The 17346-nt window shown below is 37.8% G+C and overlaps 4 protein-coding genes across 13 annotated transcripts in view; 2 read left to right on the top strand and 2 right to left on the bottom strand.

Annotated features, from left to right (window-relative positions):
* Positions 1 to 1801: 1801 nt before the first annotated feature.
* il12b2 (interleukin 12B 2) lies at positions 1802 to 3344 on the bottom strand. The gene is made up of 6 exons (XM_027273305.1): positions 3257 to 3344; positions 2882 to 2984; positions 2609 to 2796; positions 2174 to 2322; positions 1941 to 2051; positions 1802 to 1825 (listed from the first exon to the last, which is right to left on the bottom strand). Exons 1-6 carry the CDS (start codon positions 3342 to 3344, stop codon positions 1802 to 1804), a joined length of 663 nt encoding a protein of 220 aa, XP_027129106.1.
* Positions 3279 to 14974, top strand: utp15 (UTP15 small subunit processome component). Of its 3 annotated transcripts, none has more exons than XM_027277561.1 (12): positions 3279 to 3462; positions 10379 to 10498; positions 10608 to 10700; positions 10820 to 11004; positions 11768 to 11946; positions 12175 to 12300; positions 12471 to 12606; positions 12730 to 12814; positions 13360 to 13515; positions 13736 to 13837; positions 13948 to 14081; positions 14199 to 14974. In XM_027277561.1, the coding sequence occupies exons 1-12, from the start codon at positions 3343 to 3345 to the stop codon at positions 14497 to 14499; spliced, it is 1737 nt and encodes a 578-aa protein (XP_027133362.1). In that variant the 5' UTR covers positions 3279 to 3342; the 3' UTR covers positions 14500 to 14974. The 3 variants fall into 3 exon arrangements, with proteins under 3 accessions (XP_027133362.1, XP_027133364.1, XP_027133363.1); XM_027277563.1 differs by lacking the exon at positions 3279 to 3462 and adding an exon at positions 9169 to 9423; XM_027277562.1 differs by lacking the exon at positions 3279 to 3462 and adding an exon at positions 9170 to 9355.
* LOC104922967 (transcription factor BTF3) lies at positions 6257 to 8856 on the bottom strand. Of its 2 annotated transcripts, none has more exons than XM_010735931.3 (6): positions 8768 to 8856; positions 7990 to 8058; positions 7771 to 7884; positions 7096 to 7297; positions 6956 to 7012; positions 6257 to 6630 (listed from the first exon to the last, which is right to left on the bottom strand). In XM_010735931.3, the coding sequence occupies exons 2-6, from the start codon at positions 8056 to 8058 to the stop codon at positions 6584 to 6586; spliced, it is 489 nt and encodes a 162-aa protein (XP_010734233.1). In that variant the 5' UTR covers positions 8768 to 8856; the 3' UTR covers positions 6257 to 6583. The 2 variants fall into 2 exon arrangements, with proteins under 2 accessions (XP_010734233.1, XP_027133369.1); XM_027277568.1 differs by lacking the exon at positions 8768 to 8856 and adding an exon at positions 8655 to 8735.
* Positions 14975 to 15088: 114 nt separating the features above from the next.
* LOC104922999 (rho guanine nucleotide exchange factor 28-like) overlaps positions 15089 to 17346 on the top strand; it is a 37470-nt gene continuing 35212 nt past the window's right edge. For 3 of the 7 annotated variants that reach the window (XM_019264507.2, XM_027277551.1, XM_027277546.1), the window contains exons 1-2: positions 15093 to 15377; positions 16155 to 16198. In XM_019264507.2, the coding sequence (XP_019120052.1) occupies positions 16166 to 16198 (33 nt within the window). In that variant the 5' untranslated portion in view covers positions 15093 to 15377; positions 16155 to 16165. Of the gene's footprint in view, positions 15378 to 16154; positions 16199 to 17346 lie in introns of all 7 variants that reach the window. The other 4 variants (XM_027277550.1, XM_027277549.1, XM_027277548.1 and 1 more) reach the window with 4 other exon arrangements.

Below are 17346 nucleotides of genomic sequence, written 5' to 3'. Positions count from 1 at the left end.
CATTGTTAGATATCAGGTTAATCGTAGCATCTTTGCTTCTTTTTTTCTTCCTTTTTGTCTTGCAGCCATCCAAGAACCCAGCTGGTAACTCCGGACAGCAAAATTTTTCTTTGTTTTTGCATCTACAAAGGTCCTTTTTCCCACTTCTCACCTGTAATACATTAATGACAGATTAGAGCCTGAAATGATAACAACAGCAGCAAGAATAAACATGCTTTGAGTCTTGAAACATAAAACATAGTGCAGATAGGACTACATTAAAGTGCAAAGACATTACAACACATAATGCATATAGGGCCACAATCTTTTCTCTGTTAATGAGCTGTCAGCAAATTTAATTTTTAAGTTTAGAGACAATCTGAGCCAAATGTTTCTTGTTTTTTCTTTTCTATTTTTGGCCGAATAACAGGTGGCAGGATTGACCTGCTAATGTGAAAATTTCAAATGTTAGATGTTAAAGTACATTAAAAATGAAGGAAATAAAGAAATTGAAATAGGAACTGATACTATAATCTATCTAATAATCTCTATCTAAATCTGTCTGGGAAAGCAGAAGCAGCTATGATAAACATTTGCTGCATTTTGCTTTTTTTTTTCTTTGGTGCCTTAGATGGTCTTTAATGTTCACACAAGCTTATCACTGAATAATTATGATATTAACATGTAAAAATTAAAAAATATATATTAGCAATAAATTGTAGCTGACACTCACTGAGAAAGAGTGTCTCGTTGTTAGCCTTTACTGTCTACTGTTTGCTCTCTTCTTCTTCAAAAGAAATGTTGAATTGTTTTATTTAATAGATGCCAGACTGTAATTGTAAGGTTTAGGGGAAAGAATCAAATGAAATAAAAAGTATTAATGGTGGAAAAACTACAGTACTATTCATTCATTATCAACTAACAGTTGATATAACAGTTAATATAAAATATATAAAGAGCTAATAAATAAATAGTCATTATTATAAAAGAAACCCATTATGATTGTTACTGGAGTATTGTAACTCATAATAGTGGTTAAATTTAAAAGACCCAGCATCTAGTTTTGTTTCTGTTTCTGTCAATCATATACATAATATCTTTTCTTTCTTAAAGTACTTCTTTAAGAGAAGTAATAAGTGAAATTATAAGTGACCTCAGAAATTAAATCTAGTCAAGGAACATACAGTACACACACACACACACACACACACACACACACACACACATACTCACACACCCAGTGACTAATCTTTCTAATAATTTGTCCACATCAAGCATAGACATGTGGGTTGACACTACAGTAACTGTAAACATGACATGAAAAAAGAAGGAACATATATAAAGAAGGAAGCACAAAGCTCTTTTAATAGCCACTTGTTTTGCACAGCACAAAACCACCAAAATACACAGAAACGCCAACACATTTACAGAAATAACAGTGACAAGAAACAAGGTGTGAATGTCCTCGCAAAGGCCAGACTGAACTGAACTCCCCCAGTTGAATGAGATTCACATTAGATGACCTATGTAATGTCAAGGATCCTCAAATAGACAAAACTGAGAGTGTATAACAGTGTCTAGTGTCTGCATTTCCCAGGGACATTCATTAGTTCTTATAAGGACCCCTAAAGTAGTGCTTTTGCTATCAAGAAAGACATTAAATTATTTTCTCATTTCACAGTATGTCCATAATGATATTAGCTTTACTTTATGTGTGTGCGATGTAAAATAAATAATAAATATACACACAAATAAATAATTTCAATTGAGTCATAAATAAAATAAATAAATAAATAAAGTACTGATTAAACAAAACTGAGCTTCAGGTGAGTGAGTCTGTGACAGCCTCGAAACACATAAAACACATAAAACAGTTGGTGAGAGACACATTAGAGGACTTGTTAGAACAAAGAAAAAGCAGGAGCAGATAGTTTTGGCTTCAAATATTATCAATAGGTTACATTTTTCCAAGGAGTCCACTGGCTCCAGGTAGACTGCACCAGAGAGTCTCTGGAGCGAACCCTTAGCTTGCTGATCCTCTTCGGTATCAGAGCAGATAGAGAACGTCTAGTCTAAAGTGAGACAGGTCATAAGAAAGTAAGTAAGAAAACTAAATACAATGAGATACAATGACAATAGAATGACAGAAATGGAGAGGTCTTTAGAATTAGTTTCAGTGCAAGCTTGTGTTTACCTCGCCATCATCTTTCAACGTGTATTCAATCTCGTGCTCCAGACTGAAGAAGCTGTGAGGAGTCGACCAGCTGGATGGTGGATCAATAGTCACGTTCAGATCCTGCTCCACCTCCTGACAGTTGACAATCTGGGGACTATCGGGTTGAACTGGACAGGAGAAAAAGGACAGTAAAAATATTTGAAAATAAAATAAAAATATCAGTATCAGTGAGGAATCATTATAGTGTATATGTAAATTAACAAATATTTGGCAGAAATAATTAAATGTATTTACAAAAAGGATTTTATCTTTCAAGTTTCCATATCATTTAATTTCCTCATGTTTATTTTTTGGCCTTTGTGAAATCATTTTGTAAAAGATGCTGTCTAGTGTTTGAATCTTGATAATCTTGTGTTGAATGCATTTAATGTAGCTCAGTTTCACTCTAATTACCAATGTCTCTGAGATAAAATCTCTTGGTTCTCCTGATTATTTGATGGTCACTGATGGCCTCAGCGGTGAGTTCAAGCATGGTGCTTTCCTCGGTGTAGGGTGAGAGGGTGTGGGACAACTCAAGCTGGAATCCCCCATCCTGCCAAACACCACTGCTGACCCAGTGACATGACTTCCCACCTTCACTGCTACAGAGAAAAACAGTAAAACTGAAACCGTATATCCCATTATGCATATTCTTTTGGCCTCTTTACTGTTTTTTTCCCCCCTTACCAGTCAGGTCCCAGTCCAAGGCGCACTGCTGTGTATCTACTGTTTGTCCACTTGCAGCTGAAGTTACAATCATAAGACTTTGCCCGGCATTTGATGAGAGAATCTATAAAGATACAGGATGTAGGTAAGTACAAGTTTTAATGAAGTAAGTTTAGATTTTTTCACTCTAAAAAATATTGGAAAAAATATAACTAAACGTGGGACATTAATGTTCCATCACAGATCGGTTAGTATGTGTTAACTTTGAGTGTCGTCCTTTAAAGAGAGAAATATTAGACCCAGGCAGACATACAGGGAGTTTTCAAGACTTATCTATTTGAAAGGTTCCCACCATATATAATGTACAAACAGTAGAATAAATTAAAAATATCTTACCAAACTCCTCGCCCTCATCAGCCTCCATCAGCAGATGGGTTGATGATAACTTCTGATTTCCTCTCCAGCAGGTGTATTCTCCCAGCATGATATCAGCTACTTCAGACACAGCCAGGTTTTTACCATCCGCCTGGATGTTGTCGTCGATATCAATCTCATCATCTTCAAACTTCCATGTGACTGCTCCATCGGTCTTTGTAGTGCAGGTCAGTGTGACTGGATCACCCCTTTTTGCCACCACAACTACACAAACATGCAAACAGACAGGTACACACGTTAGTCCACATAGAGACATACACATGTACAAAATCACATATATTAGCCGTTCAAGATGTGGAAAAATTAGTATTAGAAAAAAATATATTTTAGGACTTACAGTTTTCTGGAAAATATTTGAGTCCATATGCTTCTGTGAGGCTGATGAACAGAAGCCCAAATATCCACAAAGTCCTCTGAAAGAATGTATGAAAGCAAAAGAAAATAAATCATTATTTGCACTAAAACTCTTGCTTTGCTAGTGAATATTATATATTTTTCATCTTCAATTAAGAAGCAAAATAAAATCTGTCCTTAATACATTTGAACTGGCAGATGTTTTTTGATCATGTAAAAATGACCAAAATAGCAAAGTTTGTAATTTACTCCCTATTCTGACATCTATTCAAGCATCTAACTCCTTGCATTGACTCCCAGTAGTTGTTTCTTACCATTTGGATAAAGTGACGCTATAAAAAAATCAAGAGCAGAAGTTCAGTCGTTGCAACCCAGATGATTGTATGTTCAAACTGTCCACTGAGCATCATTTTTATATACAGCGTGCATCGTCATTACCGTCATGACACCTCTGGAGGCTGAAAGCGCAGTAGTGCATTTCCTCGATACTGTTTTGCATGTCAAATTTGTGAATAGATTGTGTCTGAGTTTCGATTGGGACTGACAGATGATGATAAGAAGTGTGTGGGTGAGCATCATGCAGTGGGGTGGGGGTTGCCCTCAACCTTTAAGCTGAAAAATCTGATAAACAAACCTGAAAAAAAAAAAAACCCTAAAAAAAAAAAACCCTAAAAAAAAAAAAATCATATGATCATCATTATGAGGACCTTTAATTCTGCGAATGTTTGAGAGCATGTACCAGCACGCAAAACTTCACAGAGAAAAAGACAGAGGCACTACTTTCCCTGTCCATGACTTGTCCCCACACATGACTGATTTCATGTGTGGGGACAATCCATTTTTTTCTGCCAAATGTCATGTAAACCATCTGATTCTGTCATGTTAATCTGTGTATGAAGTACTTCCATAGTAAACAATGCCTTGCTAAAGGGCTAGGCTGTAATGTTAGTATTTGGTGTTTTAATCCTTCCTTGTCCTTTCACAAATTTGGAAGGTAAGTACTTCATACTGTATATTTAATATACCTTCTTAAGTATGACATGTATATTAATGCTAAACATTCTTGGAAACCATTAGGTCACTTGAACAGAAATAGATGGTTTCAGCTTCAGCTTTCAGTTCCTTAAATCTTAAATAGCATTATTCTTGAATAACCTCTGCCCTGTGTGTATTTACTGAAGTACAGTCACTGTGGTGCATTATTGATAATAATCTATGTATACAAAAGGTACAGCCATTTGAAATGTTCACATTCAAATAAATGATCATAGTCATACAAATGAATGCAGAGCAGGTAAATATACAGGTTGATCTATGTATGAGAGACGTAATGTGTCATACAGGTACTACATGTGGATTGTCAATGCTCTCATGGTAAGCATATTAAATATATTTTCATGTGTTTATATCCTGTAATTATTGAGTTGCAATTTAGCTGCAAGTAAGTGTTTTCATAAAGCACTCCCATGTTCTCTGAAATGAGTCTCTGAAACAGTCTCAAGTTATTTAAAGTGATTTAAATTTTGAAACTCAAAGACTAGGTGAATGATATTTTGATATGTTTTGTATTTTTTTACATTTCAAAACTTATTGGGTGAGATCCAAATAACAATTTTCTGCTATTACACCACTGTTGTCATTGTGAGATTTAAGCACAAAACATGTTGAGTTAGGGCATGTTTATGAATCATGACGGTGATGATTTAGAGAATCTGTTATCTGCAGAAAAAAAAAAAGATATCTGTAGGTGGACTGTTACCAAAGATTCCTTTGAGTCACATAACTTATTTTCCCTAAGTCTGATGAATTTGATCAAGACCACATGATCTCACATAATTCACATTACTTGCAGTTTAATCTTTTAGTTCACACATTTTTCATCATGACAAACACTGAGGTCACTTCGGTCGATATAACAAATGGGGAACCCATCAAGGCTGCCCAAAAATGGTCTCGTAGGCAGTCTCATATTCCACCCTACAAAAACACATTTGATTACTGGCATATACTGTGTACAGAGTATCTCTGTGTATATGGCTTATTTTGTGCTCCTGATTCAGAAAACCTTTTTGGACCATTTTATGCATGAAACCCACAGGTGTATCACAGATACTGCCAACTAATATTCTGTGGCACCAATAGTTGAACATTCTTACACCTGTAATATTTGATATACAGTATGTAAGCAGAGAAACTTACAGCTCTAGTGTATATAAAATATATCTTTTTCTTTTACAATGGATGTAATTCCACAGTGTTTTTCAGCCATCAGTATCATGTAACAGACCAATGCTGCTGTGTACACAAGCCGCCTGATGGCTTGCACTTATATTTAATTGAGGGTTATTAACAAGTGTTTATCTTGTATCTTCTTGCAAAAAGCAGAACTGCTGTGGCCCAGTGTAGGCCTCTGCTATTGCCGCACAGTCAGTGATAACAAACTCAATATTTTCTGTTATATTCCTTTTAGCAATGATTTCCATAAACAAATCATCTGTAAAAATTTATAAAACTGGGTCCATGAGTTTCAATGTAATAAAATCAACAAAGTAAACATTTTCATTCAAATTTGCAAAGAACAGGCGGGACATTAAAAAAACAAACTGATACATTTAAATGTAATCTTTATTACATCAGTTCCATCAATACATTTTTGATGTGTGGCCATCACGATGCAGGAGAGGCAGTGTTAGAAAGACAAAGGTTTGCACATTCCGCTGAATTAAATCGTTTCACTTGTACAGAACGAGGCAAATCAAACACAGGGTGGGTAACAGTTGCCATAAAAAGTCATTTTTACTTGTTTTAGCCCAATTGTCGAGGTCACAATTAAAAAGCAACTTTTCTTTGTAGCCACATACATTAACAATTACAAAATGCTGCTGTCAAAGTACGGTGAGTCAGAAGGAGCTTTAAAAATTTTACTGATGTTAGTTAGTTTGCCTCGTCCTTTGAAGCCTCGTCAAAGTTTTCAACAAGGTCTAAAAACAGAAACAGAAGGGTAAAAAAGTGTAAGGAACAGATAAAGATAGGAAAATATCTCAATAAGCAAAAGATTTATTTGGCATACAAATAAAACTTGACTAGATACAAACTAGATATAAACCTTAATCTCAACCTAAATTAAGTTCTTTCAGAGACCGAAACTTATTTGATCTAATACGATTATACATGTTCCATACAATAGGACAAACATCAAGTACAGCGTGTTCTGAACTGTTACTAATGTGGTTATATTGATGCCACAGCACACTGTAGCCTGTAGCAAATCTTTGTTTTAAAAAGGGGATGTGCAAATGTGCTTACCTGGAACCTCATCGTCCTCCTCCTCAGCAGCAACCATGGGGGCTTTGTTGTCTCCAGCTATGAGGAGGAAGAAGAAAAAATAGCATATAAGGAGCACACAAAACTACTGATACATGTGAACAGATTAGTGTTGTACGTACCTGGTTTGGGCAGGGTCTCCGCTAATCTCCTGAGGCTGGTAAGACTGTCGGCTCCCAGCTGGTTTAAGATTCCTGGGAGCATCTCTGTGAGCTGCTTGTTCTCAGCGTGCCCTGTGATCGTAAAAGTGTTGGCTGCCAAGGAGGCCTGAACCTTTGGGTTATTGAAGTGGATCACTGTTCCCTGGTTTGTGAACATGTTCACCTACAGTAGGATATAAAAGGAATTGTCAAAAGAGGATGAAAAAATAGCTGGTAAGACTTTGTCCAACAACGAATAGATTAAAAACATGCTCTTTTAAAATGCAATTACATTTGGACCAATCCTTGTAAGCTATAGGCAAAGCGACAAAAGGACTTCATTTGGACTGTAATTAATACCAAGATGACCAACTGAACCATCATAACATACACTTATGTTGTCATCTTTTCTTTGCCAATTATGTATTTAACTAATTGTTTCAGCATTAAAATACAGTGATTAAGGAGATTTATTTGATGAGAATCTGTTTTTCTTCATTTATTTCAGTCCCATTTATGTCAGATTTAACTTCCTGTATGTCATGGTATATTTATTACTCTTTTATAAAGTGGAGAACCTCAACCTAAGAGCATCAGCGTCATGAAGAAGACCTATGTTTACTTATCGCTGCGCATTTCAGAAAGAGCTTGTTATACCTCCTCGATGCCAGAGATGTTGTTGACTCCCAGTTTCTTGAGGGAGAACTGCAGCTTCTTGTCATCTGCTGTAGCTGTTCTGTGCACCACCTTCTTCTTTCTGCGGGCTGACCCCTACAGTGCACAACAATGAGCAATAACATATATTATTAACCCAACAACAGGACTTATAATAAAACATTCACTCCAAGTCATTTGCTAGTATGTACTTCAACTCACTTTGCCGCCTATGCGGACCTGCGCCTGCAGTTTGGCAAGCTTCTCCTGGTTCATTATCGACTCCTTCATCTAAAAAAAAAGACACAGTAGACTCGTTAATAATCACATCATTTCAGTTATTTGCACAAAACAAAAGCCCATTTAACATATGAAGTCATTACACTCACGTCATTGCACATTAATAGTCTGATCTTGAGATGAGAATCGGGGACAGATTAATATCTCAAATATTTCATAAGTGTCAATATTAGCACCTAATGTGTGAACAGTTCACAGGAAGTGTCAAACCCAAAACTCCCCTAAATCTCCCTCCATGTAGTTTCACAACAAAATTAACAAGAATGCCCATAAAGCCCCAGAATAGCTGCATACATTTTAGTCATGCATGTGCCCAAGTTAGGCTGGGAACGCTCCCCAAAGCAAGCAGAGATGAGTTAGGTGAACCTTTAACAGCTCACTGTTTTAATGCAAAGTTTCCTTTATGAGAAGGTGTGATGTGAGCTCATGTTTGCCCTTTCAGCCTTGAGACTGTGAAACGTAAGCATACTTATAAAACACTGTTTCTGAGAATACATGACAACTGGACTGCCGGCTAGTTAGCGAGCCAAGCTAAACAGCTCGCTTAGGCCTCTTCAAATTCATGCTGACGTTCAAGCGTAATTCACCTTTTTCATCGCACTTTAACACGCAGTGTGGCGCGGGGAACTGTTGCCTCTTGTCAGAGTAAACACTACATGAGGCTGAGGCGGCTTAAAAGGCTACAGAGAGGTGAACTGACCTGGGAGTGTGTAAACACGCGGGCCACACAGACGGGACAGGATCGGAGAAAAGGAGCGAGGGCCGGAAGTGACGCAGTGAGATCGATAACTTGCCGGATGTGGCCGCAGTTTTTTTTTTTAAATAATAAAAATATTACCAATAAACTACGATTTAAGACATTAAACATCATAATGTGGAGAGGTAAAATCAGTAAGAAAAAATAAAGATTCAGTTCAGATTCCACTGAAAATTGAAGATATTTAGTTTGAAAATGACAATTGTTTAATTATATTTATTTATTATTAATTCGTAGGCCTGTTTAAAATTAAAACATTAGGGGCTATTTAATTTTATTTTTTTAATATTCAAAATATGAGGAAAGCGTTTGAGTAAACTGTGAACAATAAAGTTTTGCCTTTATTCATAACGGAAGTGGTCACGTTTGTAATCATGGCGTCCTCCAGTGCCCCGAGAGGCAACGTGATAACTCCTTAAAATGAGAAACTTTTGGTTTACTTGGAAAACTAACACCAGTGTCATCTAATTTCTACACGTCATATTTGAAAAAAAAAAACACGTCTTCGCTCCTGGACGTTTTCTGTCAGAGGTGAGAAAAACCTGAACGTAGTTTGTCCGGCTGAAGCGCAGCGTGCCGCGCTGAACACGTTGGCTCAGGTATCCGTCCAATTATCCGCTTTTGTTTTCAGACCGGCAACATCAAGTGTGACTTTATCCATCAAGAAAATAGTGACTGTAGACATTTATATATATATTTTAAAGATTGTATTTTAGTCTCACTCACCGAGAAACCGTCTCGAAACTGTGAACTCGTTAGCTTAGCCTTCAAGAACTGCACAGTTTAATAGGACGTGATGCGGATTAGATTCAATTAGATATACTTAATTCATAAACAGACAGAAATATCTATAACCTTCACAATAAACACGAAAAACAATCAACCTTCAAAACAGAAAAGTACTGAGGATAAAAGTGGCATGATATATACAAAGAGTATTGTAATGTAAAGTGGCCATAGTGTAAGAAATATTGCAAAGAAAGTGACCATGATACAAATAATAATATTGTTGTAAGAGTATTTGGTGAAACGTGTCAATGTGAACTTTGTTGACTTCATTTTTTTTTTGCTGGTTGTGTTCATGTTAATCCATACAACTTTGGTGAATCTAATTAAGTCCTAACAGTCCCGTTTACCACGGGTAATTTCCCTTAACCAGCCTTAAGACTGTAAACAACATCTTAGTTTACTCTGTATGACAGTATCACGTTTTGTCTAAGCTTGTTCCAGTTCCGTGTTAAAGCTACATCTTGCTTACACTGAGTTTTTTTATGCTGCACCTATTCATCTGATTGTAGTATTGTTGAAGTATTATAGATGTATTGTGCATCATTTCATTCAAATCCCTTCAGATTCAGCCTGACATGTTTGATATCTTTTCAAACTTTTGCATCTCCACTAGATTTAAAATACACTTTTGTGGGTTTTCAACATTGTTGGGCAGCACAGCATGAGTTTGAATACAAGTAGCGACGAGCAACGGGAGTTTTAGAGGTTAACTAACCGCCCTTGTTATATGTTAACATCCATGTTTTTTTCCCTGTATCTTACTAGACTAAGAGTATTTCCGTGACCAGCACAGAAATGGCTTCATTTAAACCTACGAAAATCCAAGTCTATCCAAAACTTGGAGAGAAAGTCACACAAGACACATTGTACTGGAAAAACTACAAGGTGAGTCTATTGTGCTATAACCTGTCTTTAATATTATTGAAGCAAGAAAAGCGTATCCGTAATTTTGTTTCTCAATCTTAATAATGCATCTTTGTTTCCCTCCTCACAGGCTCCGGTCCAGATAAAAGAATTTGGAGCAATCACAAACATAGACTTCTCCCCAGTGGCTCCGCATAACTTTGCTGTGACAGCATTTACAAGAGTATGTTGGCTTCTTGGCTTAATTGTGTTTAGAAATCAGAAATCTAAATAAAGTACTGAGTGTACAACATTTGCTTGAGATTTCTTAGCATTCTGACACTGTCTTTTTTTTTTCTACAGGTTCACATTTATGGGCCGTTCTCCCAGGAGCCTGTAAAGACATTTACAAGGTTTAAAGACACTGCATACAGTGGGAGGTTCAGGTCAGATGGTCAGCTGCTTGTTGCGGGATGTGAGGACTCTGTGGTCCGGCTGTTTGATGTCAGCGGCAAGGTGGCACTCAGGATGTTCAAAGGGCACACAAAGTAAGTATTCCACATGTCACTGTCTGATAGTTTTGTTTTTTGTAGTTTTAGATGTGCAGTTCAGAGTAAAAAGAGGATGAATCCTGCTACATTTTAAGGTGGCCCTCTTACTAGATTTTTGGCGGTCCTTGCAGAGGTTATGTTGGAAAAGTTAGGTGGAGTCCCTGTGGAAGGGAAATGTGTCACATGTTGCTCGTGGGGTGAGAACATGTCCTCTGTCGACTCCTTCAAGTACAATTTTGTACTTTTGTACAATTTTTCATGCACAAGTAAGGATTTCTGGCCTGTAGTGGTAGTTTTCAGTAAAGAAAACTTAGACAGATTAATAATCCTGTGATAAGATTAACAATGTGACAATTTTATTGAGCTACTGACTTGTAGCCTAATTCCTACCCCATAATACAATTTGAGTTTTCAAATCTTCAGTAAAATGGCAGAACCAGTCCCTGACAGCTTAAAAAGTCTACACACTGCATGGATCGCTATCAGCATAATATTCTTTTTATATTTACAGCATCAAAACCAAAAAGCACATCCACCCATCACTCTAAGCTGTTCAGGCACACAAAAGGCTTTTGACTAGCTCATTGTGTCTTGTAGAGTTCTCGTGTAATAAAGGTTGAATGATGATTTCTTGAGTGATCCATCGACTGAATTTTCTGATGATCTCAAGCATTCTGACAACCAGTAAACTGCGTCACTGATATATAAACTTCCAGTCATGAAAGTGAACTGATGTGAATTTCATTTTTCTTCTGCCCAGGGCTGTCCACGTCACAGACTTCACCTCAGACAGTTACCAGATCCTCACAGGTTCGGATGACTACACCTGTCGACTTTGGGACATCCCAAATGCCACTGAGCTCAACACCTACCAAGAACACACAGATTACATTCGCTGTGGTGTCACAAGCAAACTCAACAGAGATCTCTTCATTACTGGTGAGATGGAAACTTTCAGTTTTTTTAGTATGTGAAGGAAAAGTAAAACGGAGGACAGGAAATTGGTGTTTCGGTTCATATGGAATTATCTATATATTTTGACATGTTTTTTTGAAATAAGTTTAACAGGGACAGCTAGTTTCTCCCAAGTTTTGGCTTTTGACTGCTGTTTTGTTTCCTAACACTCACCTTTGTCTTTTGTTTTTTTGTTTGTTTTTTCTTTCCTAGGATCTTATGACCACACATTGAAAATGTTTGATGCCAGATTGGATAAGAGTGTGATGACCATGGACCACGGCCATCCAGTGGAGAATCTGCTTCTCTATCCTTCTGAGGGACTTTTAGTCTCTGCAGGTAGCTAGCAGCATAATCATCATGTTCAGTCAGGGCATCCAGAAAATTAATTTACTGGAGTGTCAGCCTTGTTCAAGTGGAAACGGGTTGTTGTGCAAGACATAACTACATTATATATATACAGATGTTTATTCAGTGCATTTAAAAAGTTTCTCTATCACTTTCTTTAGGTGGTCGCTATGTGAAAGTGTGGGATCTGCTAAAAGGAGGGCAGCCTCTGGTGTCAATGAAGAACCATCACAAAACTGTCACCTGTTTGTCTCTTGGCAGCAATGGACAGAGACTGCTGTCAGCTTCTTTGGACAGGTACGGGGACAGGTGTACGTACAGTATGCATGGTGTACGTACAGTATGCACAGCAAGCAAAGGAAAAAGCAGCTGTATTTGTTATGAACCTTATCTAACATATTACTTCTGTTTGTCTTTCAGGCATGTAAAGGTGTACAACACAACCAACTATAAAGTGGTCCACAACTTTGACTATGCAGCCTCCATCCTCAGTCTGGGCTTAGCTGTAAGAAATTACATTGATCATGTTTTTATTGTTAGTTTTTTCGTGTTTGAAGGTGAATTAAATATAGAAAAGTGTATCCAAAAAAGTGAGGGAAAATGTATGATAGTTGATTACAATCACCAAAGATGGGATAAACTCTGATTAAGCTGACGGTAGCTTGTGTCTGAGATGCCCCCTAAGAGGGAGTCACGTTTGAGAGACCCATTCTGAGACCACGAAGAGAGAGATTCAGTTTCTGCACCAGCTGACAGAAATATCTAGTATTGCCAGAAATGTCAATCGAAATGAGATGAAACGGTACATCCTCTCCTCTTAGTGTTGGCATGAGGGTGTAGGGTTTCCAGAACACAGTGTGCAACCTCAGAGAGTGAACTGACAAGGCATTTTTTTTTACTTTGTTCTTTTGGATTTTGTTTTTCAGTAACCACCACAGACTAAAGCCAATGTCTATGCCAAAAAAGTAAAATAAATATGAATATATTTAAGAGCTATGTAACAAAAGAGAGCCTGAGTTCTTGACACTAAAACTATGTCTTTCTTCACAGCCTGATGATGAGTCCATTGTCGTGGGTATGACCAATGGTATTCTGAGTGTCAAACACAGGAAAAGCCCTGAAGAGTCAAAGGAAACCTCTGGCCAACAGAGGCGGAAACCATCATATCGTGTTTTTGTGAAGGGGAAGAACTATGTCCCTAAACAGGTATGTACATTTAGTAACATGCAGTAGCTGAAGTCAAGTCTGAGACATGAAGTGGTCTGTTGAGTGAATATTCCCTCAGAGATGCTTGGACTTCTACAAAAGACAAGGCCAAACTCTCTGATAGCAGCTAATGCCTTTTTATTGCAGCACACTAACTTATTATATGAGGCTCATGAGGCTGTTTTCCTATTTCTAACTATCTCACCATCTTTTTTTACAGGATGATTATCTCGTCAGTAAGCCAGTGAAACAGCATTTGGCCAAATATGACAAGCAGCTCAAGAGATTTAACGTATCGAAGGCTTTGGATACAGCTCTGGAGGTAGACATTCCATATGTGTATATATAACCTTAGCAATAAGGTGAAATCAGGTTCAAAAGGCCGTTATGATTTTACTTTTATTGATAAAGTATTTTACATTTTAATTATAGACATGGCTAAGACGGAGAAAGCCAGAGATCACAGTAGCTGTTATAAAGGAGCTGGATCGAAGAGGAACATTGAAGAATGCTCTTGCAGGAAGAGATGAACAAAGTCTCTTTCACTTGCTCAACTTTCTTATCGGGTACGAAACTTCACTACCTAAGTAGACTTTAGTGTAGACATGATGTGCCTGTACATGAAATAGTGCAAAAGTATTTAGCAGCATGAAAACTTATACCTTTTTCCGTTTCTTTTTCAGGAACTTGGTTGACCCCAGGTTTGCTCCTGTCCTAGTAACAACGGCTGAGATGATCCTGGACATCTATCGGTCAGTAATCGGCCAGTCACCAGTCGTGGATCGACAGCTGCTGCGCCTGCAGGACCTGCTTGAGAGAGAGATCGACTACCAGAAGGACCTCCTGGAGGTGCTGGGCATGTTGGACACAATGTTCGCCTCCTCCATCCCCAGGAAGGAGGTGCCCTGCTCTGGCATCAGCAGGTCTAATGGCCTGGGTCAAGGAGAAGCGAGTACCTCAAGACCGCAGCTTCAAGCCACCTGAGGCTTGTCGGAGCTACGACAGCTTTTAGACTGGTGCCTTTCCAACTCTAAAACCTCGTTTTGAAACCTCCGACACAAATTTCCTGACATGAATACATGTCACAGACACCGAGCAGAAACATTTTGGCGTCCTACAGATTTTGAGAGACTGACAAACCCATTGTGTCACTCTGGTGTTTTAACTCAGCGTGACTGAAAACACGCCAGGCAGCAAAGAACATGCGTTTATTGTATGAAGAGAGTGTGTGTGTGTGTGTGTGTGTGTGTGTGTGTGTGTGTGTGTGTGTGTGTGTGTGTGTGTGTGTGTGTGTGTGTGAATGTAAAGTGTTTTTATTGGAAGTCTTGTAAATCCACTTTAAGTTGTAAACGCAGTGTGTGTTTGATTTCACAGTGAATGTCTGCTTTGTGTTTTCATAATATTTGGCATTTGACAAATGTTTTATAAGCGGATAAAAAAATAAATCTTTGTAACATTGAAAATGGCTAATCATTGCGTTCAAATGGTCTCCACTGTTGATGATACATGTAGGTATTATCACCCTCTTCACTGTTTTATCGCCTTCCATTAGAGGTCGCTGTAACCTCAAAGAAACAGTTAACTTTCACACACATAAGGAGGAATTTGCATTTCACCAGACGGAAGACAGACAGCATCAACACTGACAGAAAGGAGGATGCTGTGTCAGTGGAGGCTGCAGCTCAGACTGGAAAAGCAGCTGCACCGACTGAACGCCATTTCTCTCAACTTGTAGCTTTAACACCGACACTTGAATTAGCAGTTAGCTGTAGGAGGATGAGTTAGGTGTTTCTTTTTGTGTGTGCGCTGAATGTAAGCCGACTGTCAGCCTTCTTCTGTCGGGAGTTTGGACTCCTGTCAAGGTAGGTGCACGAATAATGTTAAATAGCCCTTTCTACTAGCTGCTGACTTTCTTCAGCGTGTCCGTTTCCAATGATGTTTTCCAAGCTTTGCTAAAATGTCTGTTTACAATGGAGAAATGTGGCACTGTTAAAAGCCTCAAATTTATCCTGCAGCTAAATAGGTCAACATGAAATTATAATTTGAATTCAGTCATTTGGAAAAGCCACATAAACGTCAGACTCTTGTGTTTGTGGTGTTTAATAATTAATATGCAATATAGTGTCAATAATATGATGAGCAATGGGTTTGTTCATGCTTTGCCTTTGCTCAGTGTAACATTTGGTAGTTATTAAATATATAAATTATATAAATATATGATGAGTTTCTGGATTTATGGCTGTTGTGTCCAGTTTAGGAAAGTGACCACTGATAAAGAACAGATCTGAACCCTGCAGCTCTCAAACTCAATCGATTACTTTAACACACAGAGACACACACACATGCACACACACTGCATGCATATCAGGTTTGGGCATATTTGGTGTTCTGGTACTGTCTCTAATACACACAGCGAGGTAGAAAGTCAAATCATTAAAATCATTATTCACATACTTGAGATCAAAAGATGATCCTGTCTCCGATGTTTGGCACAGATATGGTTTGATAATCTCTTCAGGATCAGTGGAGCAAGCGGAATAACCAAAACAACCAAAGATGTAATGAGGAGTCACATGGCTACACTGAGACTTTCCCTTTTGTTTCTTAACTGTCTGTTTAATGTCCATGTTTGCCTGCAGTCACCGTGCAGATGGAGCTGAGCAGGAGGAAAGTGCCTCTGTATGTGAGTATGTGCTCCAGTTCACAGTCAAGTTTGAGGCCAGCTTCTCTAATGAATTTCAAGAGTTACTTATCCGTCTGGAAAATCTCTACAAATTGAGTTTGAAACACAGTGAGAGATCAGCAGCCTCATTTACAAAAAACAAAAGTCTGGCAGAGGTTTTGTACTCATGACCGAATATTATGTTCAATGAAAATGAATCAAATGCCACAGCTGAAAGGATACAACTGTATTTTGTTCATACATACAGTACACAAGTTACTCCATGTATGATTTTTTAAAAATGGGACTGGCAGTAGGGTCGACGAGGGTGCCATGATGACAGGAGACTGATGTTCTTTTGGACTTTGATCAAACAAGGACTTCATTGGTCTTTGAATGAAACATTTCTGGGTTTTGCTGTTTATTTGAGGACTGAATCATAGTTTCTGAGAAGGAAAATAATCTTATTCATCAGCACAACTGTGACAAAAGAAGCCTGTCATTTGTGTGTATAACTAGCAAATCAGTAACTCTGTGATTCATTCAAAGTGTGTGTTTTTTTTTTGTTTTTTACTGTACTCCACTTGTATTTGCAATCAGTTTGATTTGTGATGCCTCTGGTTGTGTGAAACCTTTGAATGAATCTGTTGTCTGTGAGGTTAAGCTTTAATCAAACAGGACTGAGGTCAAATATTGTTTCACTGGTTTCAGTTTGGACTCTTATGTACACAGTCAATGAGAAAAAAATATTCTCTGCAGATCAAAGAGGGAGTATATTGCTCACACTGTATTCAGTCAATTGAATCCTTTCTAATTTGACATGGTTTAATGCCCTTTTCCTTTTACTATAGGTTACTTAAGATTAGGCAACCTTTAATGTAGAAGCATCTTGCCCATTTCATGTAATGAAACACCTTCTCTTCAGATGCTGTGCCTGTTTTCTAAAGAGGTCCACAAGTTGATGAATGAATACATTTATGGAAGAATTCATTTTAACTCTGAAGCTTGGAGCAAAATGCTAACATGAGCATGCAAAGACGCCCACAATGACGATGCTAATATGCTGATGTAATGCTAACCATGTTACTTATCATGCTAACATTTTCTATCTGGAACACAAAGTTAACACCAGTTATTATGTTTCTTTCTGAGGTGGACATGAAAGTTTC

Source organism: Larimichthys crocea, chromosome III, assembly GCF_000972845.2.
Source record: "Larimichthys crocea isolate SSNF chromosome III, L_crocea_2.0, whole genome shotgun sequence".
Taxonomy (NCBI): domain Eukaryota; kingdom Metazoa; phylum Chordata; class Actinopteri; family Sciaenidae; genus Larimichthys; species Larimichthys crocea.
The sequence above is the reverse complement of the archived record's forward strand: the minus strand, read 5'-3'. Positions and strand labels throughout refer to the sequence as shown.

What these genes read in the sequence shown, in the direction of transcription:
- LOC104922967 (XM_027277568.1), bottom strand. An exon ending in ACATCTCTGGCATCGAGGAG is followed by an intron (nt 7,298 to 7,770) that starts GTATAACAAGCT and finishes ATCCTACTGTAG; the next exon opens with GTGAACATGTTCACAAACCA. An exon ending in GGAGACCCTGCCCAAACCAG is followed by an intron (nt 7,013 to 7,095) that starts GTACGTACAACA and finishes TCCTCCTCATAG; the next exon opens with CTGGAGACAACAAAGCCCCC.
- il12b2 (XM_027273305.1), bottom strand. Translation starts at nt 3,344, where the DNA reads ATGCTGGGAGAATACACCTGCTGGAGAGGAAATCAGAAGTTATCATCA. An exon ending in CTTGGACTGGGACCTGACTG is followed by an intron (nt 2,797 to 2,881) that starts GTAAGGGGGGAA and finishes TTTTCTCTGTAG; the next exon opens with CAGTGAAGGTGGGAAGTCAT. An exon ending in ATTTTATCTCAGAGACATTG is followed by an intron (nt 2,323 to 2,608) that starts GTAATTAGAGTG and finishes TCTCCTGTCCAG; the next exon opens with TTCAACCCGATAGTCCCCAG.
- utp15 (XM_027277561.1), top strand. Translation starts at nt 3,343, where the DNA reads ATGATATCAGCTACTTCAGACACAGCCAGGTTTTTACCATCCGCCTGG. An exon ending in ATGTTCAAAGGGCACACAAA is followed by an intron (nt 11,005 to 11,767) that starts GTAAGTATTCCA and finishes TCTTCTGCCCAG; the next exon opens with GGCTGTCCACGTCACAGACT. An exon ending in TCCTCAGTCTGGGCTTAGCT is followed by an intron (nt 12,815 to 13,359) that starts GTAAGAAATTAC and finishes CTTTCTTCACAG; the next exon opens with CCTGATGATGAGTCCATTGT.